At 41.0% G+C, this 21,429-nt stretch overlaps 1 protein-coding gene across 8 annotated transcripts in view; it reads left to right on the forward strand.

Moving 5' to 3' along the window:
• SLC23A2 (solute carrier family 23 member 2) overlaps positions 1 to 20,778 on the forward strand; it is a 161,691-nt gene extending 140,913 nt beyond the window's left edge. For 6 of the 8 annotated variants that reach the window (XM_089896589.1, XM_089896593.1, XM_089896590.1 and 3 more), the window contains 4 exons: positions 1,606 to 1,735; positions 2,426 to 2,563; positions 3,418 to 3,513; positions 17,620 to 20,770. In XM_089896589.1, coding sequence (XP_089752715.1) covers positions 1,606 to 1,735; positions 2,426 to 2,563; positions 3,418 to 3,513; positions 17,620 to 17,957 — 702 coding nt within the window. In that variant the 3' untranslated portion in view covers positions 17,958 to 20,770. Of the gene's footprint in view, positions 1 to 1,605; positions 1,736 to 2,425; positions 2,564 to 3,417; positions 3,514 to 5,089; positions 9,671 to 17,619 lie in introns of those variants that run through there. The other 2 variants (XM_022556453.2, XM_089896595.1) reach the window with 2 other exon arrangements.
• Positions 20,779 to 21,429: the final 651 nt, after the last annotated feature.

Raw genomic sequence — 21,429 nt, forward strand, 5'->3', positions numbered from 1 at the left:
TCACCGCTCCCCTGCACATAGTGGTGGTATAATGGGAGGAACTGTAAATTGGAGTAATGGACGCTAGGCTCCAGTGTCAGCTGTGACTGATTCTAGCTGGACAGCTCAGTAAAAGATTCAATTCTTATTCTGAAATTGACCTTTGGGCACATTGAGAAGCTGTTGGAAGGTCCAGCCCAGCATCATCCAGTAGAACAGTGCAATAGTGGAAATGTCCTGTACCTGCACTATCCCCTGTGGGAGCCCCCAGCCACACATTGCCTACTGAGCACTTGAAATGTGACTAGTACAACTGACGGACTGACTTATACATTTCATTTCATTTTAGTTACTTAAAATTTAAGTAGCCATCTTCTATTCACTGTAAGTCATACATAAAGCCCTGTGGACACTATTCCATTTCTGGAACCTCTTTTATCCAGTTTACGTCCTCAGGATGTTTTCCTGGGAGAGGCAGCACAGAGTAGGGGCCAACAGTGTAGGATTCTTGAGCCCAGTGCTCACTCCATCTCTTGCTACCTGGGTGACAGTGGACTAGATGAACGCTTCTAGAAGGCAGAGATCAAGCTTAACCAATAAAGTTGGGACCACATGGGAAATGCTTTACATGGTGCTGCAGGAGTCCAGAGTTGGGGAAGCCAAGCCTTGGAATCAAAGAAGGCTTTGCAGAAGAGGTAGCATTGGGGTCGTATTTTGAAGGATGTGTCTGAGAACTGGCCAGAAGGGGGATGAGAACCCGAAGACTTAGGCAGGGGACTGACCTCCCAAGTCACGATGTTAAAGAGGTCACTCCATCATAGTGGAGAGGACATGTGGGCAGAGGAAAGGCCAGAGGCAGCAGTTTCAGGTGGGAGGCTGTCAAATAACCTAATGCTTCCCAGGTGCTGTTCAGACTATTTTATATTGCATCTCATTTAATCCTCAAAGCAGAAGCACACCGTTCATTGTTACAGAGATGAGGATCCTGCCACCCAGAGAGGCTAATGCCTGTCTCATAGTTAGAGGTGGAGCAGAGACAGGAGCCAGGCAGCTCCTGCACTCTTTGGTCTCCAGGCTGTGCCACCTCTAATGAGTAATACACCAGGAGGAAAAGTAGTTCCAGAAATGTTTGGGGGTTTTGTCTGATTTGCCAGAACCCAGAAGAGAAGCAGGGGCCAAGTGTAGTTTTTGCATTTGAGACACTAGAAGATCATCCTGGCCAGTGACTGTGGGCATTAGAAACCCAGGACCAGAGCGCAGGAGCAGGTGCACACTGAGGTGACATTGCCCAGGGCTCGGAGACGCAAAGGCTGAGCCCCAGGATCCCCGTAGTCAGGGAGAGCAGAACAGTCAGCTTCTGGCAAGAACCGGATGGGATGGGAACAAGGAAAGGTGGTGGTAATCTTTTTACTCTAGTTGTGTTTATAGTAATACTTATGTGTTTAGAGTATTGAGATCAATCCTCATTGTGAAATGAGACTGAACCCTCTTAACTAAAAGTTTTAAGAGTAATCCAGATTTTGTCTGTGGGTTTTGTCACATTTTCCCGCGGGGCCTGAGTAGTTGTGTGTGCTGCTGGAGGGCCTCAAGGTTAACGCCTGTCTCTGCCCTCTGTGTGTCCCACAGGTTGGCAGTCGTCGGGTGATACAGTACGGCGCAGCACTCATGCTGGCGTTAGGCATGATTGGAAAGTTCAGTGCCCTCTTCGCCTCGCTCCCGGATCCTGTGCTTGGCGCCCTCTTCTGTACTCTCTTTGGTAAAATTCCATTTCCTTGATAGCCGGCTTCCTTCTCAGGCTCCTTTTCTTTCTTCACATTTGCTAAGGAATCCCTTCAGTGAGATTGAAGGTAATGATAAATTTCCTTTTTAAAATACAAAAGGATATACCTTAAAAACATATAAACACAATATATCACTTTCTGAGTTGAGTTGATGTTAAAGGTAGAATAATTGAGCTAGGAAAAATCAAATTAAATTTTATTCCCTCTAGTTGCCATTTCTAATTGATTTAAACTCAGATATCTTCCCTTCTGGGCCATTTAAAATTGACCATTTTTGCGATGGGACTCGATTTGATCTCTGTGCCATTCAGCTATAGTAATCAGGGACTTGATATTTGGGTGCATTTCCCAATGTAATTGAAATTGTTTGAATCAAGTTTCTGAGGGAGAACCAATGTCCTTAGTTTTTTGCCTGGTCTAAAAAAAGCATAGGGTGATGTTTATGCCCCTTATTTAGGCCCAAATAGTGCCTAGGCCGAGGGTCATTTGGATCAGAGACCCAGGTGGTCACATTTTGGTCCCTGTCCTGTCACTACACAGTCTCCCAACCTGTTTCTGATGGGACCGAGAAAGGACATTGTAGGGAGTCTGTCTTCAACAGTGTATCTGTCATCCATGCCATAGGTGAGATAATGGAACTTGTGGTCTAATGTTTTTCTCTCCAGGAATGATCACAGCTGTTGGACTCTCTAACCTGCAGTTCATCGATTTAAATTCTTCCCGGAACCTCTTTGTGCTTGGATTTTCAATCTTCTTTGGGCTTGTCCTCCCAAGTTACCTCAGACAGAACCCTCTCGTCACAGGTAGGGAAAACAGGCCTTGAATCTTGTGGGGAATTTGGAACCACAGCCAGCACTTCACAAACAGCTCATCACCAGTTGGAGAGTACTTTAGAACTTCAGGAATCATTTTGATGAATGTTCATCTATGTTTTTCATTTAAATCCCACTTGGCTGAAGCTTACCTGGAAGCCCTTTGCACTCCTAACCACCTGTTTTCCATAGCAGGTGAACTATTTTACATTCCCACCAGGTATGTGGGACACAGTGATTTCTATTTCTCCATATTCTCACCAAACATGTTATTTTTCTGTTGAGGATCATTATATTTTTAAATATAGAAAGTGTGTGAACTTCTGTCTTAATTTATCTCATTCATGTGATAACATCTTTAGAAATAAAGTTGCTCCTAATTAAAAGAAGCTAAGCACTAATTAGTAACCCAGAATTCTGAAGCCCTTCGTTTGATTGCTGACCCCACAAATATTTTTGTTGTCTTGTTATTCACTTCGTAAAATTTTCAGCCTTACAACAGCCATCTTTTATATTGATTTTTTTTTAATCTGCAAACAACACCGCCCTCCACCCCCAAAGTCTTCATAGTTCATTACACGTTGAACTTCACTGTATTAGATTTATCATCTGTGAACCATTGTTAGGAATTTTCCTTATGGAGATAACTTTTGATTATTGTTGAAAGCATTCATAGTAGTTTAACATGTTACTGGCAAAAATTTATCTACACATGTATAGCAGAAATTTACACTTTTATGCACTGTATTGACGGACTGGCAATTAGTGTCCACCCCAGTGTTCCTTTCTAAGTCAAGGGCAGGCCTGTTCTGGCTGGCAGTGACCAGTTGCTATGTCATTTTCAGGGATAACAGGAATCGATCAAGTGTTGAATGTTCTTCTCACAACTGCTATGTTTGTAGGAGGCTGTGTGGCTTTTATTTTGGATAACACCATCCCAGGTATGTGGTATATATCAAACATGCTTATTACATATGTGACTTACTTTTTTTTGACAAATAAATATGGGAAGCAGGAAGAGTAAATCAGTTCAAAGCAATCACTGGTTAAAACTGTCTTTTCTAAAGTGGTTAAGATGACACTTTCAGCCACCTTTCATGAATCACTTTTTTGCTAATAAACTTAGGTTTTTTTTTTTCCTTCTTGCTGAATTACATTTAAGAAAAAGCAGGTGAATTCCTTGCATATGGTGAAGTGGCAGCGGGATGCCTTAAGCATGCTCCAGCTGCCTGCCCTTCTGCTCAACCTTGCCTGGAGCTCTGCAGTTTGGCTTTCATTGACTTGTTCACACACTCCTGAGCCAGCTGCTACCAGTGGGCAGTACGTCTCCTTGTGGAGCCTGTCCTTTAAATGAGTCATTGCAGAGGCAGGCCACTGCCAGGACCAGTGCCTGAGAGATGTATGGAGGCAGCTCTCTCTCCAACACCCATAGACCTTGTTTCACAGCTGGTGCGTTCTATGCCAAGTGCTGGGTGATGGACTAGGATGTGATGTAGGCCCTGCCTTGTGGCCTTCCCAGCTTCCTAGAGGAGGCTGCTTTGTATCGTTGTAAAGTGCTGCCATGGACGCACTGGTAGATTCATCCGCTGTCAAGGAAGGATGATGTTTATTCTGGAGCTTGAAGGTTTTATTGAGATTTTGCCCGTAACCTACCTCCAAAAAGCCTCAATCAAGAAGAGGTTACTAGGGGCGCAAGGGGTGAACACATCTGGCAGAAGGAATCACACACATGAATAGGTGGAAGGTGTTAGATTTGTGGGAGGCCAGTAACATCCTCTTTCTCTCCTAAGTCAGCACTAAGTGAGAGAGAGACAAAGGAGTCAGGCAGATGGAAATTAAAGTCAATTTTATTACTGAAATGCCCATGGGAGGGCATAGCTTATATGTGAGAGGTTCCTAAGCCCTGCACCATAGAGTCAAGCTCAACACCCAGGCTCAGGCAGAGAAGTACATTGTTAGGGCTCCCATGTAGCTAAAAGCAGGTGCCAGTGCTCCTCTCTGCACTGGAAAGATTTTTGAAAAGGAGTCCAGGAGTTGCTGAACCCTGTAGGTCCAGATCTTTCTCCCTGACTCATCTGTCAGGGTACAGAATTGCCAGGAGTGTTATGCCAGTGGCAGTTCATCCTCACAGGAGCACAACAAGTGGGGAATATGTGACAAATGCGCCCCCCATCCACTGAAATGGAGCAAAACAGTATAAAAAGTGATATGTCTGGATGAGTGGTGGGTGGGTGTGCAATGACCAAGTGGTGAAGGCATTGTGAGATGTAATAATGACTCTGGGCCCCATTTTGTAAGATCAGATCGGCGTTTTAGAGAGAAGTGGTTCTTTTGAGGGATTAGTGATTCTTAGATTTCTGGATTGGGCATCAGCTACTCCTCAAGTGTTCTTTGTGTCATCCCATTCCTTTCAATCTATGAGACAGCAGCAGTGGAGAATCTCAATTCTTGGTAGAACTATTTAACTGAACATTCCATTGTTCTGTTTTTGTTTTGTTGTGTGTGTGTGTTCCACAGGTACTCCAGAGGAAAGGGGAATCAGGAAATGGAAGAAGGGCGTGGGCAAAGGGAGCAAGTCTCTTGATGGCATGGAATCCTACGACTTGCCATTTGGCATGAACATTATTAAAAAATACAGATGTTTCAGCTACTTACCCATCAGCCCAACCTTTGCAGGTTACACATGGAAAGGCCTCAGGAAGAGCACTAACAGCCGGAGTTCAGATGAAGACTCGCAGGCCACAGTATAGCCGTAGCTCGCCCTGTGGCCCAGCCGCAGTGAGGCATGAACCTGTAGTTCCTTGCTGAGTAACAAGCAGTAACATATATGTTTGTAGATCTGCATTTACATTGTCCACCCCAGAGCTAAGACAGATTACAAGTAGCTTTTTTGTTGTGGGTTGTGATCCTGTCTAATATGGTGTCTCACCTATCTTTTTATTTAAGCCCTTGACCCTTTGCCCTTGAGAGCATCCATTGCTGGCCATGGTCACTGAATTTGAAGTTCCTGTCCTCCCGTGGGAGTGGATGCTTGAAGCCCACAGTGATTCCTTGTTTTCAGTCCCCTTCTAATACCCTGTGCTAGCTTTCTTACAGGCCACCTCCAGGGTCCAGGGGCTTTCTGTGCTTGGAAGCACCAGGACCTTCACCTGCAAAGACCTCCTCTGATCAAGGGACACCAGTATCCTTGCATTGTCAAATGAGATTCTGTGTTCCCTGATACTCCTGTAGGAGGTGGCTGCTGGTCAGTTGAAAACAGTGACATGCTTACCCTATCCCCAAATCTGTGCATGGGTAAAGTCTGTACAGATATAATTAGAATGGAAATTGGGGGATTGGGCGGGAAGGGAAGGTACCTTGAAATCAGCATCTGATTCTCAACTACACTTTCTTGGTGCCACCCTGGCCCAAGCTGGGCCAGCACATCTCATATTGGCCTCTTTTTGTTTACTAGTAGCTGAGACACTCTAGCTGGCATTTCTCACTCCTGGCTGGTGTGACGGGTATAGAGTGCCCATGAGGGCACCAAGCAGGTGTTTATGGGAGTCTTGGTTCTGCTGACATGTGGATGTCAGTTATTGTTGTGTGTATCTATTATTACAAGATTTTATTCCTATTTAATGTTATTGACTATAGATTTTTGAAATCAGTGTTTTTCCATGTGACCCTCTTACCTTACATCCGTATTACTTGTCCCTCACCTCCTATCCCCCATTAAGAAAGGAACCAGCATTTGTAAAGCTGTAGACACCGTCAGGGAAGCTTGTTGTCCTGGCTCTTAAAGGCCAGTAACCATTATTGCGGTTGTGTTTTGTATTGCTTGATACCATGAAAGTGTAAATACATAATGCTTAATCTATTTATCAAAACTGACTACTGGACCAGAGCCCAGAAACCATGGGTTAAGTTATAGTGAATTTGTTTTGTGAAGAAGGGAAGCTGGGGCAGGTGACAAACAGCCGCCATATTGAATGGTGTGGCCTCCTGGTAAATTAATCAGTGCAGTTGTGTTGCCATTCATATCTGGCAGTTAAGGCTTACGGAGACTTTCTGTGAGTTGCCATGTTGAATGTCCACTGGATTTTGATTTTGCAGAGGGGAAGATTAGATCCCCTGGCCAAATGCTGCCTTTCCTGTTTAAGTTATTGCTGAAGGTAGTAAGAAGAGCAGCTGGCAGGCCCCCTCTGTTGAATTCTAATTAATAATATTAAATTGTTTCTGACAAAAATGACTTTTATTGAATTTGGCTTGAAATTTGCAATCAAAGGAAAATCCTGAGTGACCTCGTTTCTTGAGGTAGTGCTTCTTAAGTATTTACCTGGTTGTTTACCAGGCAGTGAGCACATGGCGAACTTCCTGCCCCCGCAACTGGCTCAGCTCACCACACTGGGATGTCTTTGGCAGCATTATTGTGTCACTACAGCCTCCTTGATTCCTGTAAAGTTTGGGGCTTTAAGGCCTATTCTGGCAAGAACACTTCAGAGCCACTGCATTGTTTTGCCAAGACCTTATTGCAGATTAAGTAAAGAACTTAGATTCTAAATTTAAATTTGTATGGTATGTTTTTTTGAAGTGTATTTGGTGCATATTTACTTTAGAAGCACACTGGTTAAATGATTTTCATCCGTTTGACTTGGTAAGCCGTCGAGGCTGACAGCCCTAGTTGTCCCCTTAGTTGCTTAGTTCCTTCTATTTGTATTTTGCTCAGCATCTCCAATTTCTCTCCTCTGAACAATGGGGAAAATTGTAAAACATCCCAGAGATTGCAGTATTCTAGCTCTCTAGATGAGCAGAAGGACCAAATATCCAAATGAAAGCCTCTGAACCATTGGTAATTCAGGAACAAGTTCCTTTCAGCTTAACTTGACCCAGGAATCTTCCCTCCCAGTGGGTAACACTCAGGGCATGTGCTTCAGATGTCTAGGAATCCTCTCCCTTCTGAAAACTCTCCTGGGCTGGGCTTATTGAGAGGTTTCAGATCTGCTGGTCTGGGGGGATAGTTTCCATAAGCCTTCAAATGTGCAAAGAAGCCCTGTGCCCACACCTCCTATTGGAAAAAGAGGGGTTTTGCTCTTCTTGTTCCATTGGGGCCAACTTAGATTCTCTGTCCAAGGTGGGGGAAGGGGACAGGAGATTAGGAAGACTGTCCTCTGGCTAGCAGATGTGCTACAGAATGAGTCTGTAGTTGAAAGAAAAATATATTCATCTGCTCCTTGTATTGAAGCACACACCTGAAGGGGAGGTTTGGGGGGACACAGTGGCCATGCACGGTCTGTGCCTGTGCACCTCCTACTTGCATTGCTGGGGCCACATACCCACTGTGCTTTGGCCAATAGAATGTTTTAGGATATTTTGGATGTGAATGTCCTTGGGCAGGGCATTCACCCTCCAATTCCCACATGAATACCTACCCACCATTTTCACATTTACATTGGTGATCCTGATGTGGAAAGTAGAAACTTATAAATAGGACAGTAGATGCTGCAATATCACTGTGGCGGCAAGGGCGAACCCACCACTGGTTTTGATAAAATATCTAAATGGTTCACAATGGGAAGTGGCTCCAGTCTTTGTAGGCGATTTTCGTTCTCATTCTCACTGGGGAATTAAACATAGATTCATTGATACAGAATCTTTCTTAAGATGATTTCAAATGTTAGATTGTAGTAAGTTTCTTGTGATTGATCAAGGCAAGGGAAGTGGCTTAACCATGGGTCCTGATGGTTTCCCGTTTTCATGGTGACAGATTCACACACAGGATTTGCTTCATACTGTAGAATACTGACTTTCATGATGACAACCTGGTTTATGCATGAATATTACAGTATTTCCATATAGTAAAATAACATTTCTACCCAGGATAATAGTCACAGTTTTCCAGGGAGGGAATGATAATTTTCATGACAATGTCATGTGATGATAGAATTTCTCCATTGATGAATCTTTCGTATGTGTGTATACTTTATTTACCCATGCATATATTTTATGACCATGAGCTAAGTTGTTATTTCTTTAATTCATGTCTCTGCTGAAATATTGGTACTAGCAACTTAGACTTGAAGTTGGCAACTATAATCTTCCATAATATCGATGCCACAAGAGTGGTCAGGCCAGATAGGAGACGCACAAGGAGCTGTGGCGGAAAGCCTCATCAGAACCTGTCTGGCGCAAAGAAAGGCAGCATCCTGCACACTCACCCCCACGGCTTGGGGTGGATGCTCAGCTGCAGGCAGCAGGCCTGGCATGACTGTTGCTGCCCCCTGGTGTGCTCACCCAGCTGTGCCCCCGGACACGGTGGCAGCCTGAGCTCTCACAGGGCCCAGGGAGCCACTGTTGGCTTTAGGGAAACACCTGGGGCCTCACATGCCATGCGTGTTGTGCTCTGTCCCCTTATGATTTTGACACAGAGAATAGGCTCTCCCCCACCCTCCACCCCTCCCGCAGTCACAACTGGAGTAGTGCAAGAAGATTGCCCGTTTTTGCCCGCGTTCAGCATCTGCCTATGGACCTGTGAAGCACGTTAGCGCAGAGGATCCCTTTTCAGCAGCCTCCGCACATTCCTGTCCTTTTAGTCTGTTCTTGACTGTGCCTCGTCTTCACTCTACACTAGTAACATCCAGCCTCCTTAGAATTGCTCTGTGTGTTTCCCAACACTTAGGACGCCCTTCCCAGTGGTGCCGTCTTACTGACAGTCAAGTTAATACCCTTTTTGTTCGTTCGTAACAACCTTTGTTTGACATGTTAATAAATTTCTGACTGTTCTTAAAACAGTGGGGATGCCTATATTTTCCTTAAGTTTTTGTGACTGACTTTGGCTATATACCTTTCTGGGATTTTGTTTGTTTTTTATTTTGCATACTGAGGGTATTTGGGGTGGGGTTGTTTTTTGAGATGTCTAATTCTTTTATGGAGTTTTTAAAAAGAATTTTCATATTGTTTTTCTAACATGGCTTCATTAAACGTTTAAGTATTTTAAAAATATGTAATATTTGGACCAGATGTTGTGAATAATAGTAGAGATAAAGCTATTTTATTCTGTATTTTTAAAACTGTTCCGTACAAATAAAAGCTCTCCTGGACACAGTTCTGCTGTTCACATACCTTCTTTGGCTGGTCTTTAAAGAAACCTGTCATTATTTAAAAGTCATCACTTAGGGGAGGAAACTCGACTAGTAAAAAGTTTAGTTCAACAAGTTCGCCTTTGTTAGATACATTGAAGACTCAAAGGAGGAAAGCAGTTGTTGAAGTATCATTGGCCCCCACAGCTAGAGAACCACGGTGGGATCCTTGGGAGGATGCCCAAGGGGGAAGGGAGACCTTGGTTAGAGGATGCACTTATTCTGGACTTTGGCGTGAAATTATGAGTCTCTTAGTAAGTTAGTGACATCTGGAGGCTGGAGACCTTTTAGGGACCAGAAAGGCTGTCGTGTCCACACAGTGGAATCAAAGGCTCCAGAGCAGTCTTGGCCCCTTCGGGCCGACTATTTAGGCTGGGACAGGAAATGCTGAAGTGTGGGTGCCAGAAAAAGCTCAGAGCCAAGCCTGAGGGTAGTGAGTGACAGCTCATTCAATCAGAGGCATGGCTCCTGGTGGGGTATGAAGACAAGTCCAGAAGTGTTTAATTGGTGTGTTTCTTAATTTAGAACAAACTTAGAACTCCTCCATCCCCATCTCTGTCCCTGGTTTGTCTCTGGCAGTTTCAGCCATAGTGACCACCACAGCCACTCCCATAGGGTGTTCAACCTGCTGCTTCCTGTTCCCAGTATCCTGACCTATGAGCCACTGCTAGGCATCCAGTTACAAGGTGATAATGTCTTACCTTACACTATATACATGCGGAAAATATATGTGAGGTATTTAAAAAAGAATACCCATGTTCTCACCCCCAGTTGGGACAACAGCACATTTCAGTACTAAAGGCCCTGCCACCCCCAACCCCATGGGCCTCTCTCCTGGTACATCCCCATTTGGGTTTATCCTTTTCTTGCTTTTCTTCACAATTTTGCCATATATATGCATCCCTAAAAATTTACTGTTTAGTTTTGCGTGTTTTGGGACATTATGTAAAAGGTGTATGTATTGTCACATTTTACTCGTGAGATTCTTTCATGTTGGTACATAACTGATGTAGTCCATTCATCTTCACTGCTGGATAGTAAAACTTAAGAGTGACAAAGACAAAAATAATTCTGAAAGCTTCCAGAGAGAATGAGCAAAAACGAAGCCGTTTAAAGCTGGGAACCCATGGACACCAGATTTTCCAACAGCAGCCCTGTTTGTGGAGTTACATTTTTTAAGGACTGAAGAAAAAGAACTTTGAACTTAGAATTTTATGTCTAGCCACTCAAAGGCCCCCATGTAAGTACTTTGGATGAAGTACTTAAATATGAGGAAAAACAAACCTAGGAAGTACTGTACAAGATAACTGAGGGAAAGGTGAGCAGTAAAGATCTGGGTGAACTTGCGTCTTGGTCCTTTATGGCTGCTCTCAGGGAACCATAGACTGGGTGGCTTAGAAACAAAAAATTTCTCACAGTTTTGGAGGCCAGAAATATTGGCATGGCAGATTCGGTATCTGGTGAGGACCTGATTTGGAGATAGCCATCTTCCCTCTGTGTCTTTACGTGGTGGAATGGGCAAAAGATTAAGCTCTTTGAGGCTCTTTTATGAGGGCACTACTCCCATTAGAGAGGGCTTCAACCTCATGACCTAATCACCTCCCAAAGGCCCCACCTCCTAATACCAACACACTGGGGATTAGGTTTCAACAGATGAATTTGGGTGGACACAAACAGTCTATAACACCTGGTCATTAAAATGTAGTGAAGGCCAAAGGAAAGAAAAAATACCCATAATGTGCTCAAATTATAATTCCAGGCCATATCAACTTGGTGATGGGAGAAGAGAGGAGACTTACAGAGATGAGAGAAACAAGCCCAAATGTACCAACTATAACAAGCCTAACTGTAAATGGACTAAACTTGACAATTAAAAGATAGTTTGTTAGGCCAGATAACAGAACAAAATCCTGATAATATGCTATTTACAACACTGGGCTCAAAAGTGTGGCTGTGATTGTTGAAGGCTGAAGCAACTTATGTTCAGAAGTTGATAGTGGCTTAGAAACTATAAAAGTTTTATAGTTTTATGTGTGTTGAATCCAATACTAAAATATCTGGCTTGTAGTTTGCATGTCTTTAATTCTAGAAATTTATTTTTTGGTATATTTTACAAAAGTTTTGACCTATAATGGATTGGGAAAAACAAAAACCAATTGTTCCTTCACCACAGATATGTTTAGAAGCACTGTTTACACGAGACTGGTTTACATAAGGATGTGCAAAATTGCAAGTAAAAGAATGGGGGAAAATCACATGGGGCAAATACTAACCATCTGTTATATTATTTTCAGACAAATCCTAAGACAAAAAAAAAAAAATTGTTAAGGATAGGGAGGTTCTGGGAGTTCCCTGGTGGTTAGGACTCAGTGCTTTCACTGCCGTGTGCCTGGGTTCAAGCCCTGGTCGGGGAAGTAAGATCCTGCAAGCTGCACAGCATAACCAAAAGGGGGAAAAAAAAAAAAGGATAGGAAGGTTCATTTACAAAGAGGAGTCAATATTAAGCACATGCACCTAATCAGATAGCCTCAAAACTTATGCAGTGTAAATGGACAGAACTACAGGAAGAAATTGGTAAGTCCACGTGCCAGTGGGAGGTTCCAATACTTCCCTTTGATAAGTCAGGCAGACAAAAGCTAAGCAAGGTTAAGTGACCAAAGGGCATGTTTAGAATTCTACATCCAACAATTAGAGAGTACACATTTCTCACAAGCACTCAAGGATGTTTCTAAAAGCTGTTCGTGTTCTAGGCACTAAAGCAAGCCTCAAAATTTTTTCAAAAATAGAAATCATATGGAACATGTTCCATAACTATACACAATGTTAGAAGTTAATAAATTTTAAAATCTCTGTGTATTTGGATGTATAAAATATTGCTAAATAACTTGTTAGAGAAGAAACCAATAATGGACATGTTCTTTAATGAAGTTTATTGCTTGTCCCCTGTTGGTTCTGTTTGTGCATTCTTCTGGAATTCTGATTTTATGTTCACACTGCATCTCCCACGTCTCTTTAAGTTTCATGTAGTTTCACTCGTACTATCTTTTTCCATTTCCTCTAAGTTCTGGGAGAATTTCCTGTGCAATGATCTAAGTCACTGACTTGATTTTCTGGAATACCCAACCTCTTGCTCATGTTTCTAGCGCAATTTTTGAGCAATTTGTTTTAGTAACTTTCAAACATCACAAAAGTAGAGAGAATAGCATAGTAGCCCCCCATGTGCCCATCATCCAGCTTAATGGGTATCAACTGCTGGCCACTCTTGTTTCATCTCCATCCCTTAACTTTCCCTTCCCCACTGTTTTGATCAAATCGTAGACATTTCACTTCATTTATAAACATTTCAGTAGTTACCCCTAAAAGATAGTTTTTTTAAAAATTTCCTTCCTATTTATTTATTGGTTTATTTTGGCTGCATCGGATCTTAGTTGCAGCATGCAGGTTCTTTGTTGTGGTGTGCAGGCTCTTCATTTCGGTGCTCAGGCTTCTCTCTAGTTGTGGCGCGTGGGCTCCAGAGCGCATGGGCTCTGTAGTTGCAGCACGCGGGCCCTCTCATTGTGGCACGCAGGCTTAGTTGCCCCATGGTATGTGGGATCTTAATTCCCCAGCCAGGGATCGAACCTGCGTCCTCTGCATTAGAAGGTAGATTCTTAACCCCTGGACCACCAGGGAAGTCCCTAAAAGATAGTTTTTAAAAAACCAAACAATTATCTTAAAAAATTAGCAGTGTTTATTTAATATGATAAATTTTTAGTCAGTGTTCAAATTTCCAGTTGTCTCATAAATGCTAGAGACAAGATCCACATAATGTCCACACGTTGCCATTGATATTGATTGATACATCTCTCTTGCTCTCTCACTCTTTCTTTCTTTCTTCCTTCCTTGAAGTTTATTTTGTTGAGCAATTTATTTGTCCTGTAGTTTCCTACAGGAGGTGCTGAGTGCATTCCCCCCAAACATATTCCTTTGCCTGGGGTTGGGGAAGCACTACTTTATAAGTGATTGTGTGTCCTTCCATCAGGCAGCATGTGGTCTCTCCTTTTGTGATGTTTACAGCCATGAAATCTCAATTCCCAGATCCAGTAGTTTATTAGGGGGCATTCCCTTTTTAAATTTGGGCTTTGTAATTGTAATTCAAATTAAAACACAACCTTCCATGATGCGATCTTTTCATAGATGCAATAACCTCGCAAGTCCATTGAAAATGTATCTTAGGAACTTTGCTTAAAAGTTTTCTCCCATGTCATATGTTTGTTTCATTGGGAAATGTTTCTTTCAGAATAGACCCTTTTTTTGACTATTGAATCTTTTCATGTGCTTGGTGATTTTCTTTTTTCCCGACTGTTTATACTAAAGAAGATTTCTGTTTGTTTGGCAATAGGACTTATGGTGGATTTGATTAGTTACTTTTTCCCCCAAAGCCCATGACTTGAAATTAAAATCCTTTAGGCCTTTTGAGTTGGCCTCTCCTTGGACTTTTCTTCAATTTGGTTCCATCTGCGTCCATTTACCAGACTCTTGTTTATTCAGCAATAAAGATATCTCATATTTCAATTTTATTACAAATACCTTTATATTTATGTGAATGTTGCTTAAAAGAAATGAAAATATACTCCAAAACTTTTGATCATTATCTTTGGGAAGTGGAGTTACAGGTTACATTTATTCCTTTTTTTCTATCTTTTTATTTTTCTGTATTTTCTAACTATTTTAAATACAAATTACTTATATAAATGCTTTCTTCAAAGGGATGAAAGTTGTATTACAATTTTTAATTGAAGTATAGTTGATGTACAATATTGTATGTTAAAGGTGTACAGTATAGTGATTCACAATTTTTAAAGGTTATACTCCATTTACAGTTATTATAAGTATTGCCTATATTCTCTGTATTATACAATTTATCCCTGTAGCTTAGTTTATACCTAATAGTTTGTACCTCTTAACCCCCTTACCCTATTTTGCCCTTCCCCCCTTCCCTCTCCCCACTGGTTAACCACTAGTTTGTTCTCTGTGAGTCTGCTTTTTTGTTATATTCACTAGTTTGTTGTATTTTTTAGATTCCACATATCATATAGTATTTGTCTATCTCTACCTGACTTATTTCACTTAGCATAAGACCATCCAAGTCCATCCATTCACTTTTATGGCTGAGTAGTGAAAATTGTATTATAATTGTATTCAGCAATATTGGAGTTTAAGAAATGGGAAAGTCCCTGTACTCCTCTAATACTAATATAAAACATTGCACTTCCTCAAATTGTACTTAACATTAAAATAACAGTTGTAGCCAAATATATCTCAGTAAAAATATGAAAGTGCTGAAGCTAATACACCTTTTGTCCTGTATAGGAAGGTTTTGCCTAATAAATGACATGGCTTGTTGGATGAAATCTTCCAGAACATTCCATCCTTGGGAGGAAAAATAACCACGGTGAGGAATGACTCTCAGATGGTGAGATTTAGGCATCTGCCACTGAGTAGTGCCCAGAAGTCTATAGTGACCACCCTCTCGTCACTCCCTTCCCCCCAACACACACACCAAGGCAGCCCTTGCCTGAATTGGGCCAGTGCTATCTCCAGACACATGCCTGGCCTAAGGGGCAAGAAAACTTCTCTTCCCTTGCTGTCCCAACCTTCCAACCTATGAAGACGCTGACCCTCAAACTTCCAGTTTGTATCACCTATGAAGCAGCTGTCTTTGGAGATTCACAGGTAGCAGAGAGCCTCTTATAAATGTACCTGTATGTGTGTGCATGTGTAATATATATATATGAACACATACATATCATTTATTTGTTATGTTTTACCTCTTAGGCAGCAGGTGATCCATTGTGGCCTTGGGAAAATTGTTGGAATGAGTTTGAAGCAGGATGAATGACCCTCAGAGAGGTCCTCCTAGGAATGAGCTTCTTGCCCAATAGAAAACTGTGAGAAAAATAAAAATATTTCACCTCAAGTAGCATCCTAACCATTTTTATTGTGGTTCAGGATAAGATGATGAGCTTTGCAGGTAGACAGATCCACACTCAAATTTTGGAAAGCCCTCTTCCCAGTGTAGCAGGGACCACTAAGTTTCCCGCAGGATCTATTCTCCCATTTTTCCATGGTCAGGGAATTTCAGAAGGGCACAAGACTATACTTCTTAGCCTTGCTTGTAAGGCTGAGTGTGATCATGTGACCAGACTCTGGCCAGTGAGCTGTAAACAAGGCTGAAATGTGCAACCTCAGGGTTATGTTCTTAAAGGGTAGATGTTTGCCCTCATCTCCTCTCCTTCCCATTACTAAAAAGCAGAAGTGATGGCCAACTGACTTGGTCCATTTACACAAGGACAACACCTGAGAGGGCAGGAGAATATGAAAGAAGGAGCCTAAACTGATGAGAGAGAGCAGCCCGAACATTGACATGAGTGAGAAATACACTTGTTTAAACCATTATTATTTGGGCCTCTGTTGTAGCAGCCAAAAACTACATCCTAACTATTAGAGATTTTGTAGATCAAAAACAATCTAAAATTATAGGACACCTATCATATCATTCCATTTGCATGAAATGTCCAGAATAGACAAATCTAAAGAGACAGAAAGTAGATTAGGGGCTGGGGGAATTGGGGAATGACCGCTAATGGGTACAGGGGTTTTTTTGAGAGTGACGGAAATGTTTTAAAATTTACTGTGATCATAGTTGTACAACTCTACGAACATGCTAAAAAAATGTTGGATTACATACCTTAAATGGGTGAATTGTATGTCAATTATATCTCAAGACTGTTATATTTAAAAAATAGTGATAATGGAGGCGGTGTTTCAGTTCGGGAAGATGAAAAGGTTCTGGAGGTGGATGGAACAATATGAATGTACTTAATACCACTGAAGTGTACACTTAAAAATGGTTACAACGGTAAAGATTACGTTTATTTTACCACAATAAAAAAAAGAGAGCAGGAAAAAACAATCTAGAATTAGACTAGCAATTCACAAGCTTCAACCTAACAACTGACCAGCTATATAGGCTTTAGCATGTTCCTTAAACTCTGGTCCTCTGTTTTCTTCTCTTTAAAATGGAAGTAATACTCATCCAGAGTATTAGAAAGGACTGTAGGAGTTAAGATATAGAGCCTCAACAAGCTAGGTTTCATTCCTCCTCAATTTCTCTCCTGGCCTTGCAGGCACACACAGATATTTTTATAGAGCTATAATCATATTGTAGGTGCTTTAACTGGAAGGATTGGCCAGGCCAGAACTGAGACTTGGGTGTGTCAATCAGTAGAGTTGTGGGCTCCATCCTTAGTTCCTCTGTTCTCTAGAACAGCCAAATTCTTAAGTGGCCCAGAATTTTCCAAGAACTTCACAGATATCCAGACACATTCCCTGCATTTGACTACCTCCGGGGACTTTTGTGGGAGGTAACCTCAACTCCCTCTACCTATGGGACTCAGATGTCTGCTTGCATGTGAAGTGGATAGGATGGGGCAGCTTGTGGGGCACTGGGCTATGTTCCAAGCCAGATGTTCAGGGAGGAACAAAGAAGGAGAGAAAAAGAAAACCATTATTACTTCAGGGTTTTTTTTTCTTTATTGATGTTTTAAAGCTATCAAAGTAATACATGCTTATTGTGACAAGTGGAACAGTGCAATCAATACAAAGAAGTGAAAAGTGAAAACTATCCCCCCCCCACACTGTGCAGTAACCATTGTTACCCCCTGTGTATCCTTTCACAGTATTCTCCTTGTGAAACAAACTCATAGAATCATAAATACATGTATACTGTACAAGGGTTGTACTTGCCTATTTGGTTTTTTTTTTTAATTTTATATTGGAGTATAGTTGATTTACAATGTTGTGTTAGTTTCAATACCTATTTGTTTTTATTGAAATAGGATAGTGGCATACTATACTCTACAACTGGCTTTTGTTTTTTTTTTGCAGTACGCGGGCCTCTCACTGTTGTGGCTTCTCCCGTTGTGGAGCACAGGCTCCGGACGCGCAGGCTCAGCGGCCATGGCTCACGGGCCCAGCCGCTCCGCGGCATGTGGGATCTTCCCAGACCGGGGCACGAACTCGTGTCCCCTGCATCGGCAGGCGGACTCTCAACCACTGTGCCACCAGGGAAGTCCTTACAACTGGCTTTTTTCACTTTAAAATATAGTATCAGAATTCCTACAGATGGGACCATACAGATCTATCTTTTCTTTTTTCCTGATATTTTATGCATTGAGATACAATTTAACATAAACAAGATCTTCTACACACCAATTTCTTTTTAGTGCAGACTTCTTTCCATCTTTTCTGTTTGCTGCTTCTCTTCCATTCCCCTCTTCCTCTGCCTGTCCTTCGGCACTGCTCTACTCACACATGTTAGCGACCATTCATACATTTCTCTGTATTCATATACCCATGTAAATATCTATCTCTATCTACCTATTCACGCACACATGCATCAACCCCACATACTCATTCATGTTTTGTCATTCTTTTCTTTACAAAAAAAATGGATCATCTTATACAAAATTTTCTGCGTCTTGCATTGTTCTCTCAACAATATCTTGCGGAAATCCCTAAGTCAGCTGACATCACTCCAATTCATTTTTTCCTAATGGTTTCATAATATTCGTAGCTGGGGATTCACTGTAGTTTATTCAAAGTTGAGGGATATTGGGATTTTCAAGTTTTAGCAATCACACATAGCTACAATAATCATTTTAGTACCTAGGTTTTAACAAATGATAAAGTATATTCCCAGGAGTGAGATTGCTGGGCTAAAGAGTGTGTTTTAAATTTTAAGGGATGTAACAAGATTGCTTTCCAAAAACTACAATAATTCTATTTCCAATAGCATAGTATGTGCATACCTTACCCTATTCCTCATCCATGCATCTCTGCCAGCAATTATATTATTTTTCTTTTAATTTTTCTCAGTCTAATAAATATAACGATATCTCATTGTACTTTAACTTGCATTTCCTTGACCAGTAATGTGTTTGAGAAGCTTTTTTATATTTCTCAGCCATATCAATATGCTCTTCTATGAACTATCTGTTCATATTATCTGCTCATTTTTCTTTTAGGTTGTTTATCTTTTATATTGTGAAAGTTCTTTGTATATTATGGATAGTTAACTCTTTATCTGTATTGCAATTATTTTTTCAAATTTATTTGTCTTACTGTTTCTTGGCAAGAAATATTAGAAATAAAGTCAATAGACAAATAAATTTGGGAAAAAGAATTTTGATATTTATATAGTTAACTATATCTATCTGCGTCTCCAGAGCAAAGTGTGTTTCCTGTTTTGGTTATGATAATCTCCCCACCCCTAGGTTGCATGTGTAGTCTAAGATTTCACTCTTGATTTTTTTTTTTATATTTCTATACCAGTTTTTATTTGCTTTGTTAAAATTGTTGTGTCACCAATAAAGCCATGTAAGTAACTAGACTCTTAGTACACCTACCAAAAAAGATGAAATTATTCAAAACATATTAAAGAGACATGCTCTTTGTCAGAGTTCTTTATGGGCCACTTCCAAGATATAAGCAGAAGTTTCCCCATCAACTTTATAAGGAATCTGGTGGCAGTTGGGTTTCATAGAATCAACACCTCATACCTCTGGCAGAAGAGAGGAAAGTAACCATTTTGAAATATGCTGAAATTGTTCTCCATAACAGGCCTACTTTCCAGCAAAATAGACTTCTCAAGACCCTTAGTTCCCTGGTGGAAGGGCATCTCCCTGATTCCACCTTCTTCTAGCCTTCCTTTTTCACCACCACACCATCAGGGCTCAACAATGGAGGAAAGCTGTCACTCTTCATTTTTATTATTTAATTTTTTATATTTAAATGTTTAATGCTTCTGGAATTTTTTTAAACATCTTTATTGGAGTATAATTGCTTTACAATGTTGTGTTAGTTTCTGCTGTATAACAAAGTGAATCAGCTATATGTATACATATATGCCCATATCCCCTCCCTCTTGAGCCTCCCTCCCACCCTTCCTATCCCACCGCACTAGCTATCTATTTTACATTTGGTAGTGTATATATGTCAATGCTACTCTCTCACTTTGTCACAGCTTCCCTTCCCCACCTGCCCCCCATGTCCTCAGGTCCATTCTCTATATCTGCCTCTTTATTCCTGTCCTGCCCCTACGTTCTTCAGAGCCACATTTTTTTAGATTCCATATATAGGTGTTGGCATACGGTATTCGTTTTTCTCTTTCTGACTTACGTCACTCTGTATGACAGACTCTAGGTCCATCCACCTCACTACAAATAACTCAGTTTCGTTTCATTTTATTGCTGAGTAATATCCCATTGTATATATGTGCCTCATCTTCTTTATCCATTCATCTGTCAATGGACATTTAGGTTGTTCCATGTCCAGGCTATTGTAAATAGAGCTGCAGTGAACATTGTGGTACATGACTTTTTTTGAATTATGGTTTTCTCAGGGTATATGCCCAGTAGGGGATTGCTGGGTCATATGATAGTGCTATTTTTAGTCTTTTAAGGAACCTCCATACTGTTCTCATAGTGGCTGTATCAATTTACATTCCCACCAACAGTGTATGAAGGTTCCCTTTTCTCCACACCCTCTCCAGCATTTATTGTTTCTAGATTTTTTGATGATGGCCATTCTGACTGGTGTGAGTTGATATCTCATTGTAGTTTTGATTTGCATTTCTCTAGTGATTAATGATGTTGAGCATTCTTTCATGTGTTTGCTGGCAATCTGTATATCTTCTTTGGAGAAATGTCTATTTAGGTCTTCTACCCATTTTTGGATTGGGTTCTTTGTTCTTTTGATATTGAGCTACATGAGCTGCTTGTAAATTTTGGAGATTAATCATTTGTCAGTTGCTTCATTTGCAAATATTTTCTCCCATCCTGAGGGTTGTCTTATCGTCTTGTTTATGGTTCCCCTTGCTGTGCAAAAGCTTTGAAGTTTCATTAGGTCCCATTTGTTTATTTTTGTTTTTATTTCCATTTCTCTAGGAGGTGGATCAAAAAGGATCTTGCTGTGATTTATGTCATAGAGTGTCCTGCCTATGTTTTCCTCTAAGAGTTTGATAGTGTCTGGCCTTACATTTAGGTCTTTAATCCATTTTGAGCTTATTTTTGTGTATGGTGTTAGGGAGTGTTCTAATCTCATACTTTTACATGTACTTGTCCAGTTTTCCCAGCACCACTTATTGAAGAGGCTGTCTTTTCTCCACTGTATATTCTTGTCTCCTTTATCAAAGATAAGGTGACCATATGAGTGTGGGTTTATCTCTGGGCTTTCTATCCTGTTCCATTGATCTATATTTCTGTTTTTGTGCCAGTACCATACTGTCTTGATTACCGTAGCTTTGTAGTATAGTCTGAAGTCAGGGAGCCTGATTCCTCCAGCTCCATTTTTCGTTCTCAAGATTGATTTTGCCATTCGGGGTCTTTTGTGTTTCCATACAACTTGTGAAATTTTTTGTTCTAGTTCTGTGAAAAATGCCATTGGTAGTTTGATAGGGATTGCATTGAATCTGTAGGTTGCTTTGGGTAGTATACCAACTTTCACAATGTTGATGCTTCCAGTCCAAGAACATGGTATATCTCTCCATCTGTTTGTATCATCTTTAATTTCTTTCATCAGTGTCTTACAGTTTTCTGCATACAGGTCTTTTGTCTCCTTAAGTAGGGTTATTCCTAGGTATTTTATTCTTTTTGTTGCAATAGTAAATGGGAGTGTTTCCTTAATTTCTCTTTCAGG

This window comes from Delphinapterus leucas, chromosome 15 (assembly GCF_059928025.1).
Source record: "Delphinapterus leucas isolate spDelLeu-1000000601 "Yukka" chromosome 15, BTC_Dleu_Yukka2, whole genome shotgun sequence".
NCBI lineage: Eukaryota > Metazoa > Chordata > Mammalia > Artiodactyla > Monodontidae > Delphinapterus > Delphinapterus leucas.